Source organism: Agelaius phoeniceus, chromosome 1 (assembly GCF_051311805.1).
Source record: "Agelaius phoeniceus isolate bAgePho1 chromosome 1, bAgePho1.hap1, whole genome shotgun sequence".
Taxonomy (NCBI): Eukaryota; Metazoa; Chordata; class Aves; order Passeriformes; family Icteridae; genus Agelaius; species Agelaius phoeniceus.
The window spans coordinates 18,327,967-18,345,166 of record NC_135265.1 but is presented as its reverse complement, the minus strand read 5'-3'; the positions used below and the strand labels follow the sequence as shown (position 1 = coordinate 18,345,166).

The 17,200-nt window shown below is 42.6% G+C and overlaps 1 protein-coding gene and 1 long non-coding RNA gene across 2 annotated transcripts; both read left to right on the top strand.

The window, feature by feature from the left end:
• The first annotated feature begins 301 nt into the window (after nucleotides 1–301).
• On the top strand, nucleotides 302–10,087 carry LOC143693375 (uncharacterized). The gene is made up of 2 exons (XR_013180985.1): nucleotides 302–614; nucleotides 5,752–10,087. It is a non-coding gene; the product is annotated as an uncharacterized LOC143693375 (long non-coding RNA).
• An 805-nt stretch (nucleotides 10,088–10,892) lies between these two features.
• Nucleotides 10,893–13,630, top strand: OTUD1 (OTU deubiquitinase 1). Its single transcript, XM_054649830.2, has one exon. It carries the CDS (start codon nucleotides 11,137–11,139, stop codon nucleotides 12,433–12,435), a length of 1,299 nt encoding a protein of 432 aa, XP_054505805.1. The 5' UTR covers nucleotides 10,893–11,136; the 3' UTR covers nucleotides 12,436–13,630.
• Nucleotides 13,631–17,200: the final 3,570 nt, after the last annotated feature.

The window sequence follows — 17,200 nt, the reverse complement described above, 5'->3', positions numbered from 1 at the left end:
AGACAACAGGGATGCAGGGATCCACCTGCAGCCCGTGGAGGAGCCCCCGCCGGGGCAGGTGGATGCCTGAGAGAAAGCTGCGATCAGAGCCAGGAAAAGAAGGCCGGGTTCCGTTACCGGCGTCAGCCGTGTGACGGGAGAGCGCCCCGGAGCCCGCAGCTCCAGATCCCCGCGGGACGGCACCGGATCGCGGCCGAGCCCTCCCGGCCCCGCCGGGCAGCCGGGAAGTGACGCGGGCCCGCTGCGGGCGGCGCTGCGCTCGGGCCCGGCCCCGCCGCTTCCCGGAGCCGCCCCCGCCCCGCCCGCCGGGCCCGGCCCGCGGCCTCCGCGCTGCGCCGGGGCCCGGCTGCCCTGGGCGGCCGCGGGCAGAGCCCGCCCGGGCTGGTGCAGCCCGCAAAGCGTCCCGGAGCGGAGAAAACGGGTCCCGTCTCCCGAGAGCAGAACGCGCTTGTCCTGTTCGCTACCGACACCTGTTGCTCCGCAAACACCCTCACTCCCTTCTAGATGTTCTTCTCATTTGATCCGTATTAATCTCCTTCCGTAGCCTCTTCCCCCCCTTAAGCCAGCCTACACGCTGTTGGAGCATCTGTCCAACTGGACACTTCCTATTTAAGGTAAAAGTGCTGTTAAGTTGTAAATATCAGTGGTTGGATCCTCACTGGGGAGCGTCTGATGAGAGGTCAGGCACTCAGGTGACCGAGGTCAGGAGACATTTTCCCCACATGATGACACATTTCAGACAGTGCTGCTCATAACGGGGCATCAGTGCAGTGACTCCCACTACACACGGACCATCCTGAGCCTCTCACCTCTGGTTACACACTGAGGGACAAAGAGGTGGATGAAGTTTACATGGACTTTTAAAGCTGCATAAGAATAAAAAGAAAATATGGAAGAAATAGAGAGTAGTGGTTTAGGCTCTGAAGGGAGAAGAAGAAATAATCTGGGTAGTTTATGGCTTCAGGCTGGAGGAGGGGTTCAAACAAGAGTATAAGCCATTATGAATGGCCAGTTTTCTTTCTTTGCAATAAATAAACCTAGACTTCGAAATTCTAGGTTTTGTGTAGTTAGGAGATGCCACTCCGGCATCGGGGCAGGAACAGGTGAGAGGCAGGATCGTAGAAAAGGCAAAGAAGGCTTTATTCAAAAGAACCGCGCGGTTTTTATAGAGTGGCACGATAGATTCCATTCTATTGGCTAACTAACAGAAACGTCTTTCTCATGCACTGTCCTTGAGAGGAACAGAAAAATAAAGTAGAAAAACAGCACCTGCAAATTGTTTATAGTCAACAGGTTATCACATCTTTCTAGCTCCTTAAAATTTCTCACAAGCTGCTGTGAGAAATGCTTGCCGTTTCTCTCTCTCTGTACCATGGCATCCACAAGGAGACAATAGTATAATGGCCCAGAGCTAGGCCTTATTTTCTCATAGTTCTCCCTTGACAGAAGTCAGTCAGAAAGTATGGACTAGCTGAAAAAAAGATAAAGTTATTAATGTGAGTTTGAGTACACTGTTTGATCTATAGTGCTATTTGACCTCAATAGCTATTAGCATCTGCATTAAAAATTCCTTAAACTTTTTTGAACTCAGACTACACCTGGAGAGATGTCAAATATTTAATTTCAAATATCAACATAGCACAACTCTATAAATATAGAAGCAAATAATTACTTATAGATAATATAAGGAGTTTTAAACAGGATGATTTCTTCTATTGGAGTTGAATTTTGCTAGTTCAATGACTGTTCAATGTGACACATAATCTTTATGGCTCATAACTCACCATGATTAGATTAATAAAAACCATTTCAGGTTCTGTGAGTCCACAGAAGTGCCAGGGAATCATATGCCTTTTAGAAAAAATGTGCCTTTATTTTCAAGAATGAAAATAATTTAACTAATTGTACCTTTTCTGCAAGCTCTGGGCATTATCTCATTTCAAGTACAGAAGAAAGATGGAAAGTGATACAAACTGCCAACATACAATTAAATGCTAGATTTTTTTTCAGCTCAAGCTGAAAAAGGGATAAACAAGTGATCTCTATTGTAGGAGTAAAAAAGAGAAATTTAAGAAGTTACATATAGTGCAAGAGATAAATCATGAGTACATTGACAGATGTTACTTAAATGACTATAAAAGGGAGATGTCATCATTAAGTCAGACGTGCTGAGTAATGGATTAAATTGATGCTTGTAACTCAACTATTCCTCTCAGAGGTTTTCTTTGGTTAGAAAAATAAAGGTAATTGAATGAATGGCAGAATTCATTACTTGGCTTCAAAAGACCATTTGTAAAGCCTGTCTTTTAGGTCACATTTCAACACTAATAATATAGGGAAGAGTGCATTTTGGTTTGGGAAAAATCTTATTAGCCATTTGAAACAGATCACAAATGTATTGGGAAAATACTGCTAAAGATTACCTCAAAGTTTGTATGACATACAGGAATCAGATCACAGATTAGGCAATGGATTTATTTATCCCGTATATTGCTTGATACATACGAAAGGAGCAAGTTTTATCCATTAGAAGTTCTGATCAGAAGATTCACATGTATTTATGAACTGAAAAACTCAACACTTTGTTTATGACATACTATGACTAACACTGTTAGTTCTTTTCTTATTTTTGATTACTGTTGATCTAACTATTCTAACTGATGTTTTTATGTTAAGTAACTCGATGCTGCACACCCTAATTACCTACTGCACTCATAATAATCTTGTTTATTTAGAAACGTCTTTGCTCTCTAGCCTGGGCAAGGACAGCTATTGATTCTCTTAGATAATAATTAAAAACTGTTTGTTTATAATCTTCATTCTCCAAATTCCCTGAAAGGAATTTTATGATAATTTTAACCCAGTTAGAAGCTGTTGAAAATGGATTTGGAATGGTACTGATGCCAAATCTAAAAGAGTAGTATTTATAGCCTAATAAAATACTGCTTTTAACCTTGAAAAATGAGTTTACTTGTAGTCTTCAGAAAGGAGATCCTACTTGCCTCTGGTTTGTGTCCCATTTCTCCAGAAGTGTTACTGGTTCACTGGCTGGGGATTCTGCTTTCTGTGCAGGGAACACTGTGGCACCACATAAAACCCAGCAAAGAAAAAAAGTAAACCAGGAAACAGACATAATAGAACAAAGAAGTGGAATAAGATTTGATTGCACATTAAGATCAAAGTCTTTACCAAGCTAAAGCCCTGTGTTATAATTAAACTATAATGGTCCTCACATTCATAGACCACCCTGGTTTCGCCATGCTGCTCAAGTATTTTGTTACCAGCATCCTTTCACAAAACTATTTGCAGTTATGTCATATCTGAAAGCCAAGGCTGTGAGTCAGGACTAAATTTCTTCCTTGCCAGTTTGTATCCATTTCTTTTTGGCCAACATTACCTTTAACCAAAGGAGCTCTTCTTGCTCCCTAGTATTTAATCTGTGATTTATTTTTAGGGATCCCTTCTCAACCTTAGGTAATGCAAGCCAAGAGCAGTTGTCTCCACTTGTTACACAGCCACCCGTGCCTTGATCATTCCAATTCCCCCTTGCTTTCCTTCCAGTCAACATCCTTAAGCAACAGTGAACAGAAATGTATACAGTATTCCAGATTAAGTTTCACAAGTCCTTTCCTAAAGAAATATTTATGTTGTATATGCACTCACTTGCTGTGAGTTCTAGGATCCTATTTGTCCTTTTGAAAGTTACATCACATGAGAAACTACAGTGATTCTGCCTCTGAATAGCATTTGTGGGTCTTCTGTCCTGCTGGTTTCCCACAGCTGAGATTATGCTAATAATGGGAATACTGACCTGCCACCAGGTGGATGCCCTTTCATTTTGCACTGTTGAATTTCAGATAGTCACATAAGCAATTCTGTCTCTAGGCTTCAGATGTTTCCCATATGACATTTTAAAACATCTTCTTTAAATGCTGCTCAGCTCTCAGTCTTTAAGTCAGTAGCACAGCTAGTGCTGGTGTAATTAATGAAAATACTAAAGTCAGTCTCAAGATGGATCTTTGAAGTACTCCACTAGCAAGTTTCTTTCAGTGTAACAGTTTCTTTAAATCATTTTTAGTTGTCTCTCCCCATCATCATCTTTTTTTTCTTGTTTTAATCTCTGTCTTAATTGGATTGGTAATGACTCATACCATGCAGTATCAGAAACTTAATTTAGATACTGCAAGACTGGATATACTAAATTTCTTATAGTGACTTTATATCAAATTCAGATAGACATGCACAAAACCCTCTATGTCCAGGTCTGATATGGTAAACTGACTGTATTTGGGATTCTGGCTCTGAATTACTAATTGATTAATGCTTAATGTTAATAAAATTGTGCTTACCTATTAATCACAACTTGAAGAATGTTTATTTTCATGTATGGATAATGTCCCTTTAATAACTAGTGCTTCTTTGAAACAATGTTAATGCTTCCACTAGAATAAATACTGAAACTCTTAAATTGCTAAAATCCTATTTTAAAATTTCTGTAGATATTCACTGGAAGTCCCAGGAACACTAATTTATATTTCAGGCTAAATAAAGATTCCATTGTTATTGGAGTTGCCAGTATAAACCTACTAACTGGAGAGTATCTGTCCCTGATTTCTTCCAGTGAAAAATATTTCAGATTCAGGCTCATTGTTATAAATGCTTTTAAAAAATCGTCTCTTTTTATATTAGAACTTTTAAAATTCAGGTCAGGAAAAAAAAATTCCATATTGTACACTTAGGTATGGTAAGGTATGTTAAGGAAAGGTTTGGTTATTTAGGCAGACTAGGACGTCAGTCAGGATGAATTGATGTCATCCCTCCTCTCTAATGGCTCTACCTGTGTTATTTTTTCATGTTAAGACAGTTGAGTTAAATAGCTGTGATCCAACCTTGCCATAACAGTTAGCTCTCTGCTACATAAATGGAAACAGAGCAGGTTTTTAATTGTGATGAGGTAAGCTCTCTCCCTACATTTCATCAGGGATTTGACATGACTTGCTGAGCTGGTTATGTAGCATATAACCACAGCCCTTTCCCACAGGAAGGACTTGGCACGGGAGCAGCAAAGCTGGTAAATGTAATTACCTGTATTCTGTGACTCTCAAAGCATGAATGATGAAATCTTTTCTGTGACACTCGCTTCTAGCTGCAAAATGATGATTCCTCCTTTTGCTGCTTGTTGATGGAAGAAAGGCAGGGAAAGGTGGCACTGCCAGGTTGTAGAGGATAGATGGGATGGCACTTCCCATGGAATCAGCCTGTTTCCAAACAGTGAGGCCACACATGGTAGTGCTGGCTGCTTGCTACCTCACAGGTGCATTTTTTCACTTCAAGAGTAGGCAGTATTGCACCTTCTTTTCTACCATAGTTATTTTATGCTTCCAGTTTTTATCAAGATTAAGCTATTAATAATGTTTCCTGTAATTGTGAGTGGTGATTTCCTGCTTCTGGTATTTCTGTATTGCCCATTTCCCCTACCTCCTTCACAGTCTGTCCTTGTCAGAACTGTGTTCTGCTCTTAGTCTTAGCCAAAGTATCTACTTTCCTCAACCCCAAATTGCCATTAACCAACATGAAAGAGAGAGAAGGTGACTGATTTCCTGTAACTGACAAAAAAAGTAGACATTGTGAACACTTTTATATCTCATCAGGTTTATAAAAATAGAGAAGATAACCTTTCTAAACATCATACACATTATAAAATTTGTCTATGTAACATTATTACCACATTATTAACATTTTTTTTTTCAGAGGAAACAGCATTGTTGATTCCCACCCCCCTTTTTTTTCCTGGTATCATCTTAAGGCCCTGTGCACAATGATCACTGCAACTGCCATTTACACTTCTGAGCAGAAATGTGAGGCTTGATCTGCGTCATCGCTCACATTTAGAGACTCACTTATCAACTGGGATACCAACTGAGCCCTTGAGACATGAGCAAATGGCTATATTTATCACCAACAGCCCTTTTTCCACAAACTCCTGCCACATGATGTCATAGCACTGCTTGCATCTCTAATGCCTGGGGCACCCATACCATGAATAAAATTTTAATATATGCAGAAGCTGAATAACAAATTGTGAGGCAAAGCTCTCTGAGACATAGCTCTTCTTTTATGCAACATTTTCACACCTCAGTGGAAGTGTGGATACAGTTTTCCTCCTTTTTATGTTAGCATTTAGGGTGAAATACACTAGGTACTTTAGTTAATACTAACACTTAGGCCATCACAAAGCAGGTGGCATCAGTAGTAGAAAAAAGACACTGGGAACAGGAAAGGGCAGAATTTGTTGTTTTGGCAGTTCTGTTGCCTTGTGACAGCTTTATGACCATACCCCAAATAAGTTACCCGTAACTAGTAATTTTATGAAAGAAATGATTGATATATATGATATGATAGTCTGCAGGCAACAGAGGATAAAATTGATATTTTGTCAAAATGTTCCTTCTAGTTGAAGTGTATACACATTTCTTCCCTGTATTGGAAGTTTCTTGATATATTTTTCTATTTTCTAATATATTACAGATTTTTTTCCTTGGTATACCACTTCATATTATTAGTATAAATTCAACATTTCATCTTCAAGTTATACACAAAAAGTTATTAATTCATTAAATATTTCAGTCAGAAATATCTTTATCTGAAGGGCTGTTATGTCAGTACAAACAAAAACAAAACAAAAAAGAAGCAATGGAAATGCTTATTTAGTGCATTTCACTACATCATTTTAGCCAACTTCTTTCTTCACTAGCAAATGTTCCTGGTGATGTAATGAATTTGTTTCTTCTATGTCAATCATGTATCTACTACACATTAAAGTTAAAATTAGTTCTACTCTCATGCATTTCATTTTACGTCAGTGAATACCACTGTTGTTCCACAGCTGTTTTTGTGATTGTGGTTTGCCTTCTAAACAATCTAAAGTATTCCTGGAATGTGCAGGGTAACCAGTGATAACAGTAATGTCAAGAGAAACTTTAACCACGGGAGATGTTTATGCTTTATTACTGCAGAGCTTGTTTTGAGATCTATTCTGTAAGAGCAAAGGACTGGATGTTACCCTGTTATGAGTGAATCAGAAGCTCAGGAATATTACTATGTGGAAAACAGTGAAGGGAATATCCATAGTGTGCTCTTCTCACTTTCCAAACAGCCCTAGTGCTTGTGAGGCCACGACCTGTAGGCAAAAGTGGACAGAAGCTGGAAATACAGAAATATTCTGGAAGTAATCGATACATGGGTTGTGTTTTAGCTGGGTCATAATAATGCAAAATCTAGTTTTTCCTACGAATTAACAGCAGTTATATATGTAGCTGAAAGAAATGTTAAAGGCCAATATTCTGGTAGTAAAAGGCACTAAAGGCAGCAGAACCATGTGCCCCTGGCTTTTACAGACTATTGCATTAAAGGCATTCAAATTTTTCTTTGAAATTTCTATTTCACCAGAGTTGTACACATAGCACTTGATCATTCCAGGTCCTTCACGTGGTGGTGGTGGATGGCCCTCCATGGAAGTGCTCAAGGCCAGGCTAGATGGAGTTTTGAACAACCTGGTCTAGCAGAAAGTGACCAGGAGCTAGATGATCTTTGAGATTCCTTCCGATCCAGGCCATCCTATGATTACTCCCTGCTGTAGACCATGGTTTAGGATGTTATTGTTAAAACCTGTCAGATATCTAAGAAAATGACCTTTAGGAAGTGCTGATTCCTGGTAACTCCTAGTTTGAGAGCTGAAAGCTAACCAGGATATGCTTGTGTGGCAGAGGCTCAATGGGATTTTTGTCACTGGTCATCCAGAGAGACTGGATTCCCCTCAGGCCAAGTACGTGTGACTACCTCTGGCTGCTCACTTATGAAAAATGTTGTTCCATTACATTGGCAGTACTTAATAACAACACAGGTAAAACACACCAAGGTGAGCTTCTCTTTCCATTTACTTCACACAGGTCATAATAAAGATATCAAAAGTAGTATACTATTAACATCAAGACAGTGGTTACAATGTTTGTTTTGTCTCTCAGTTTCCTAGCAACAGATCTTGATTGTATTTTAACGCTATTAGTAAGCTTATTATGTGCATTTTAACTGAACATTTAGGAAAGACATTGTATCTGCTTATAAGCAAAAAGTGAAAAATAGAACAATCTCTCTGCTACCATTATAAAAATCTGCTGGCATATTTAGCATGTGTTTCAGGATATTCCTTGGATTTCTGTTCAGATAAACAAGTTTTCTTATCCAGAATATATTACATTAGAGCATCAGAATACTAGTACAAGGGTAAATTGGGCATACAAAAATCTATTTCTCTCCTCAAATGAAGCACCACAAACTTCAAGTCGTACCTCATTGTACATTGTAACCAACAATCAGAATTAAACAGCTGCCCATCCATTAATGTACCACTGTTCCAAATAACCTATGGTTTTGGAGAGGCAGAACAGTCATTTGCAAGAGTTTCTATAATATCCTAGAAGAAAGAAATTTGCAGTACTGAGCATTCAAAATGCAGCACTTGCTCCTGTTTATTCTGCTGCATCCATTTACTGTTGTCTAAGAGAAAGAGCTGCCTCTCCCTCCCCTCTCTCTGTTACCGGACTATTGAAGACTTTAAACCACCATCCTGTACTCAGCTCTGACATTTACTAGTAGACAGAACATTCACTAAACCAAACTACAGATAGATTTTCTGGAAGACAAAAAAAGTAGCAAAAGCATTAAATGATGAGCATTAAGTAATATACATTATATGTTTTTATAAATGACCAAACACACAATGAAGAACAACTGGCATATTTTAAACCCACTTGGAAGGGGCAATTTCCAGTTGTTTTACATTAATTCTCCTATCATTCATATACATGTTATCTTGGAAATAGACATTGTCAAGTTCTGACTAAGAAATAAAACTAGATGGGAATCTTTCCTTTGCTCCAAGCATCCATTTCAAGGAGGAAGGATTTCAATTTACTGCTATTTGGTCAATATATTTTCCTCTCTAAGTAATGATTAGTCCAGAAATAAAGACTCACTGACTGGGCTCACAAACTATATTTAAAACAAAGTTCTGAACATTCTGAAATACAAGAGTCACTCTGTAATTTCAGAGCAGTTGTAATATCTTATCCCACTCGAACAGGCTGCCAGAAATGCTCCTCGATAAGGCCCATCACCATTTGTTCTAAAGATATCAACTTTTTGGCTGGCTCTGTCAGGTAACTGAGGACATTTGGACTTTGATTCATATCTCTTATACTTCTTATATTTCGTCTTTGAAGGCAAAATTTTTGGATATGTATTTAGTCTGTAAATTTTTATTAAAAGGTTTCCAATATTGCATGCAATAAACTGCTGTGTTTTATCCAGAATAAAAAAGATGTACGTGAAAACTTTTCCCGTAAATATCCACTTTACTTTGTATGAAGGAATTGAACATTTTTCTCCAACAGGCAATTTAGCTGAGTCATAGTATGTTTTCCATGTAAAGAGAATGAAATTCCATATTGTTTTACTGGTAGCCCTGAAATTAACTACTGAGACTGAAGATAGGAAGTATATCCCTAAAGATTGATACAAAATACAACCAAGACTCCAAAGAAAATTATTTTGGACATTGCAGTATATTGCAACTGATCCTCTTATTCTGTCTTTTTAATTAATGTAAATGGAATGAGGAAAAGAAACTTTTCAGAATAGCCAAATAAAGGGTTTTCTGTTTGTTTGTTTGTTTTTCTGTTTGTTTTTAACGTTCTACAATCTGCTTGGATTACTAACACTTTCGTGAAGATACTTTAGCTGTGGGATGGAATCCAGAACTGGTTTTAAGTATCACTTTGAACTTCCATATGTCAATACCTTTTTTCCCATTTTGTTAGCAATGACTGTGTTAGCATTTGATCATAGTGCAAACTGGTGTTTGTTGGTCAGCATGCCTGACAGAACACAATCAAAACAAAGAGTGTACAGATCTCATAATCGTCCCTGGAAGATGGCTTTATGACTTTATTTATACCGCAGCTAAGGCTAGAAGACGTGGCTTAATTTTCAGTTGCTACTGGCATTAATAAACCAATTATCAACGATCTTGATGAGACCCGTATTTCACCCGCGTGTCTCCTGTTAATATGTGCTGGTTTATATCACACACCTGTGTATGCATGCACTGCATTTCCCGGAGTGGGACTGCAGGTGGACAAACAGCAGCTCTCGTCGGGGACTGTCCAAATCCGAGTGGACACAATGAATGTTATCCGTGCCCGAGCTGCAGCTGGGCACCGCGACACCGAGCTGCAGTTCGGGACCGTGACACCGAGCTGCAGCCGGGCACCACGACACCGAGCTGCAGTTCGGGACCGTGACACCGAGCTGCAGTTCGGCACCGTGACACCGAGCTGCAGTTCGGCACCGCGACACCGAGCTGCAGTTCGGGACCGTGACACCGAGCTGCAGCTGGGCACCGCGACACCGAGCTGCAGTTCGGGACCGTGACACCGAGCTGCAGTCGGGCACCGTGACACCGAGCTGCAGCCGGGCACCGTGACACCGAGCTGCAGTTCGGGACCGTGACACCGAGCTGCAGCCGGGCACCGTGACACCGAGCTGCAGTTCGGGACCGTGACACCGAGCTGCAGTCGGGCACCGCGACACCGAGCTGCAGTTCGGGACCGTGACACCGAGCTGCAGCTGGGCACCGCGACACCGAGCTGCAGTCGGGCACCGTGACACCGAGCGCACGCAGGCCGGGCACCGCGACACCGAGCTGCAGTTTGGCACCGCGACACCGAGCTGCAGCTGGGCACCGTGACACCGAGCTGCAGTCGGGCACCGCGACACCGAGCGCACGCAGGCCGGGCAGGGGCGGCGCTCGCTGACGTCCCGGGCAGCCCCGCCCCCCTCCCGCGCTCCCGCAGTTTCCAGAAGGGCCGGAGCCGCGGGGGGGCCGGCCCGGTGGCGCAGTCGGAATTGCTGCGGCCGCGGGGCCCGGCCGGGGCGGGGCGGGCGGTGATGCCCTTGTTTATTTTTACCCGGGCGGTTCATCCTCCTCGGCAGCCCCAGCGCGGCCCCCGCTGCCGCTCCCCGCCCCAGCTCCGACGGCGGCGCCGCCTATAAAGCGCCGCCCGCGGGGAGCCGAGGATGCAGCTCTACAGCTCCGTGATCACCCACTACCCGGCGGCCGCCACCGCAGCAGCCGCCGCGGCCTCGCCGAGCTCCGCCGCCGTCTTCAAGGTCTCCTTGTCGCCGGGACCCTCCGCCGCGGAGGCACCGAGCGCCGCCGACGCCGCGGGCCCGAACGCGGCCGCCGAGAGCTCCGGCAAGGACAGCTTCGTTCCCGCGGGGGGCAGCAGCAGCGCCGCCGCCATGCCCGCCTTCTCGTCCTGCCTGGAGGTGATGCCGAGCGGCCCCGCGGCGGGCCCGGCCGGGCGGCCGGCGGGCGGCCCGCAGTTCAGCTCCTGCACGCAGGTCACCGTCAGCCGCCGGCGGCCGCTGGAGCGGATCGTGCCCATCCGCATCGTGCAGCGCGCCGAGGCCGCCGGGGAGCTGGTGCCGGGCTCGCCGCGCAGCCGCGCCTGGCTGGAGGGCATCCTGGAGAGCGTGCGGCAGGCCGGGGGCGACGGCGAGGCCGCCGCCGAGGAGCCCAGCAACCGCAGCCTGCGGCTCAGCGAGCACTGCCAGGCGCTGCAGGCGGCGGCCGCCGGAGCCCAGCCCGGGCTGGTCCCCGGCTGCGGCCCCGCGGAGCGGAGCGGGGGCCCCGCGCAGCCCGGCGGCCCCGCCGCGCACGGCGAGGAGGAGGAGGCGGCGGTGGGGCCCGACGTGCGGCGGGGGCCCGGCGGCAGAGCGGAGCGCAGCGAGAAGCTGGCGCTGTACCTGGCCGAGGTGGAGAAGCAGGACAAGTACCTGCGGCAGAAGGGCCGGTTCCGCTTCCACATCATCCCCGACGGGAACTGCCTGTACCGCGCCGTCTGCAAGGCGGTGTACGGGGACCAGCGGCTGCACGGCGAGCTCCGCGAGCAGACAGTGCACTACATCGCCGACCACCTGGACCACTTCAACCCCATCATCGAGGGCGACGTGGGAGAGTTCCTCATCGGCGCCGCCCAGGACGGAGCCTGGGCCGGCTACCCGGAGCTGCTGGCCATGGGGCAGATGCTGAACGTGAACATCCACCTGACCACGGGCGGCCGGCCCGAGAGCCCCACCGTTTCCACCATGGTTCACTACCTGGGGCCCGAGGACCCGACACGGCCCAGTATCTGGCTGAGCTGGCTTAGCAATGGGCACTACGATGCTGTGCTGGACCGCGTGTGCCCCAACCCAGAGTACGAGGCGTGGTGCAGACAGACTCAGGTACAGCGCAGGCGGGATGAGGAGCTGGCCAAGTCCATGGCGGTGTCCTTGTCCAAGATGTACATAGAGCAGAATGCCTGCTCATGAGAGCGCCCGGGCCGGGAGCTTGGCTGCAGGGACTGACAGAGAGATGTGCTGGCTGTGATGGTGATGCCTTAATCCTTAATGAAGCAGCAGCACCCCAGACGGAGAAAGACTGTAGGTTGCGGGGGATAAATACAGACGTAGTTGTAATATTCTGTTGTAAAAACTTAGCCTCGGGTTCTTTGCAAGCAGATTTCTCTGTGTATGTTTGTGTCTCCCCTCCTCACTGTCTATTTTCTATAAGAATGTATTTTTTGCACACTATTTTTAAACTGTTACCTCCATCTTCTACATCTTACATTAGTATCTGGCTTTCAGCTGTACAGCCAAAAACGTTTGTAAACAGTTTTTGTAAATAAGGCTTATGATGTAACAGCTATTTTTTGCTGTGTTTTTTACCCATAAACCTTATATTTTTACCAAATGAAGTTGATGTCAAACTGACCCCCCTAGTTGATGAAAATATTGTGGGTATTTTCTTGCAAAATTAAAATAATGGCTTTTGTAAAAGTGTGGCAAAGTGAGAACAGACAGCTTTTAGGAACAGTTGCTTTCTCTGCCTGGAGCACAGAACAGGTCCTTTGAGCCAGTTGGAATGCAGCTACACGTGAACAGAGCAGGGAGCAATTGACTCTTCTGTTTTTAATTACTGTTTTGAGTAAACTGGCCTCTTGTTGCCTGGTTGGCTCACTCTCTGCTCCATTTATATTATTTATCTATAATAACAGAACATTAACTTGCAATAGAATGTTGTGACTAGATAATAGTCTCCTGCTTTGGCAGTAATTGCCTTGGCTGCACCTCAGTGTTTGTGTTCTTGTTTCTGGGGTTATGGTGTCTTTCGTGTAAGCCCTGCTTCTTTTTTGGCACTGGTGTTCCACCAACAAGTCATTATCTGATCACAACATTTTATTCACGTGACTTTATTTTCTAATCAAGAAATCAGGAATGGTTTATGGTTTAAAAGAAAAAAATACTTAAATTGAGGTTTGTATGGTTTGCTGGGTCAAACATTTAAATGTCTCCAATCTGGATTCTGTCTCTTCTACTTTCTGATTAACTTGTTAGATATATTTATTAAGTAATGCAGTTTGTACTTTTTTTATTTTGTAATATATTGTGATTTTGGAATTTATACTGTATTTGTATAATAGGAATATTCACAGCTAAAATGGAATGAATAAAGAATATAATTTTACTTGTGCTCTTCTTTTCTACCTTGTGCATTCCTGGTGTGGGGGACAGTTGTGGGTGGGTTTACAGGACCTTTTATTTAGCTTCTCTGCTTTAGTCTCCCCTATTAAAAGGTGGGAAGAAGGGGCATGGTACTTTATAGATGTGAACCGCTGATAATTCTGGTGTCTGTCAATATGTGAAAGAAATGCAAGCATTTAAAGACAATTGAATATCTGTAATTATTTTCTTACTGCAAGAGATCTTAGTGTATCTGTTTGCCAGTGAGAAACAATTTTCTGTATTAATATGCCTTAGAAGAGGAGTTCTCAAGCATAGTTCATGAGCTGGTGACACCAGGGTTGGTGGTGAGCCAGCTCTCTGCTGGACTGTGCACGCTTGGGCTTGGACATGGGTCTTTGGGAGCCTCCATCCTGCAGTTAGCCCCAAACTTGCTTGGGATTTGTCCTGTCAGTAGTGATGCCTTGGCACCCTCCTGTCACTCAAACAGAAGTAATGTCATAGGGAGATGCAGCTTTCTACTCCCCTCACAAGATGGAAATGCCTTGCAAGTTGTTAAAATGTGTTTACAAATCAGTCCCTGATCTCAAAATTGTAAAAGGCTTCATCCTTAAACAACAGAAGGATTCTGGGTTAAAGTTACGATTAAAAAGTAACTAAACAGCTGAAATGCATCAGTCTTAGTTGAGCACATGTGATGGAGCTGTAGGACTGATGTATATATTTGTTACTGGTTTATGTGGTACAAAGAGTAGATTTAAATATTATGGTATTTTCAAAATATTGGTAAGTAGAATATTTTTCCTGTTCTCTTTACACCCAGTTGTCCTTTTTCTTTAGAGTGCAAACAGTGGTGGAAAAACCCCGGTTTTCTAGTCCACTTCTGCTTAACCCATGAATCTTTGGAAAGCTGAGTTTTGAGGGGAGAGCACAGCAAAGATGCAGTCATGGATGTGTTCATAACGAGCAGAGGTAGTTTATGGGGAAAATGGCTATTCACGTGACTCTAAAAATGAAGGTATTAATACAGCATCACTAAATATCAGTGATGTGTTGACTGATCAAAAACATTTTATCCAGGCTGCTTTGGCTTTGGGTTGGATGGGATTAATTCATTCAAAGTTGTAACTATAATCCCAAACACATTTATTTAAAGTCCTCTAAAATTACCATTTTTGGCTGTATCATGAATTGGGATCACAAATTCTGTTTGTGTTTTGCAACACAAACCTTAGAAATGCTCAGTAAGCTAAGCAAAAAGGATTGGTACAGCATAGTGTTCACTCTGTGTGATAAAAACGATACTAAAATATCACAAATAAAGAAAGCAGTGTTAAAAACCAACCGTGCAGGACCCTGGGATGGGTTCCCACAGAGTTCCTCAGCAATTTATCCACTGCATGAGTCACAGGGGCATGCAGATAACTTTAAGGAATTTGAAAAAACTAGGTTACTTGTTGAACTAGTTTGCAAAGACATGGAGGGTGTATTGCTGAAGCGTGTAACAAGGCACTTGTTTTTGCAGCTTGCATTATGTACTCTGTCTAAAAGGAAACTGCAAAAATGGCATTTCAGATGTTTTGAACATGTAAAGTGGTGGTGGTTTTTTTTAATAGCTGTAGTGTTTCAAGTTCAGCTGAGACACTAGGTTCAGATGCAAGCTAGTGGTGTCTTTGAACAGGAGTAGAGGCAGTTTTATGGACAAATTTTATGGAAGCAGTGATCCTGATGTGGACAGAGCTTTACAAAACTGCTTCTAACACTATTCTTGCCCCCAGCAAAAGCAGAGGTAGTTGCAAGTTTTCCTTTACTGTCCTCTGTTCAACAATTCCAGTAACAAGGGAAGGACAGATATTGTCCTGGATCATAATTTCAGTGCCCAAGTATTTTAACTGTGGCTAATCACTCACATAACCCAACTAATCCTTAGACCTGTCTGGGGACTTTGGTCAACAGACTTCTTATTATTGACAATAAGTCAGAAAAAGAGCTTGATTTTCAGTATTCCACTTGTACGGTTCTATAAATCAGTAGAAAATGCTTTAATTCTAAACCAAGCTAATGTGAACTTCAGTTGGTGGGAGCATAAGCTTTGTGATGCCATCTTTGCTTGAATTTTATAGTACAGTTGTGAATTAGTTGACATGTTGGATGCTGCATTTCAGGAGTTCCTTAGGTTGCCAAGACTATGACATTCTGTCACTAAATGTGCAAGGGATATGTTAAAATTGTCGTGTGTGTTGAACAGACTTACAGGTTACACGAAGCAAGGTTTGCAAGAACGGAATTGGTTTGCAATGAAGGAATCCCAAAATAAGGGTGATGGGCAGGTAGGAAAAGGAAGATTTATGTAAGTATCACTGTTTTCCATTCCAGCTGAGTGCTTGCTCTTCAGAAAGTTAAGTGGACGACACTTTGTGCTTAGTAACTTTCTTAGGACACATAGAAGTTGTCTAGTGCCAGCTACTGTGGTTTATCTGTCCTGTTGTATTTGGCTGATACATTACATGTGTGCAAGATAAATATTTTACATTAACTCCACTTGTAAATAAAGGTGTCTTTCAGTACTTCTTATACATGTACAAAATCACTGGAATACAAATATTTCTACTGTCTGCTTTTGCTTTTATGATGTCAGAATTACTTGGTAGGATTTTTGAGGATAAAATTTCAATTTTTAGTGATTTGTCAGTATGCTCATGCATACTTCTGAATCCAAGCAGAAAATGATGACATATATTTCACAACAGAGACAAGTACCTGGCAATAACTGTTTTTTGCTTATAATTTGATTATACTCTTTTATATTTATTCAACAGTTTATTGATATGCAGTGATAAGTGTTCCTAGGATGTTGGTGCAAAATGGTGTGAAATGAAAAAATTCCTGAGCTTCATTGTTAAAAAGATTGTCCCATTCCAGAATTGCATGGTTGTGTGAAAATACACAGCATACAGTGAGATAGTGAGTAACTGTTTAAAATGACATCAGCTCTGCCAAATGCAACTGTGTAGTCATCAGAACTTTTTAAACAAGCAAAAAGTTTAAACTTTGAATTTTTACTAACATAAGGCTAATTTGTGACATGTACATGTGTGTTTCAGTTGAAAAAGAAAAGTGGCTTTTGTATTTCCTGGTCAGTTTTAATTTATAATCTGTTTTTTTATAACAAGTTCATACTATTAATGGATAAAAAGATACAGCAATGCAGTAATATATTGTTCTTCAGCCATTTTTTTCTGGAGTTATTATTTAAAATATGTTTATACAAGGAAACCCATACACAGTATTCAGACTGCAAATCAATGGAAATAAACCACTGTCATGTTCCAGGTTTCTGTGGCATGAGTGGTTATTACTCCATCTTTTAAAAAATTTGTCCTAATTACTGAGTAAGATCAAGCTTCTCTGGAGAAAAGGTGAGTGTGCAATTGTAACAGCATGAGACATGTACACAGGGATGAACTAATTTTTCTTGTGTGATCTTAAAAAATGGCATTTTCTGCATTTTTAGTGTGCGTTTTTAAACCATTATGCTTTTATCCTTATTTTATTTTATAGAAGTTTTACTGGA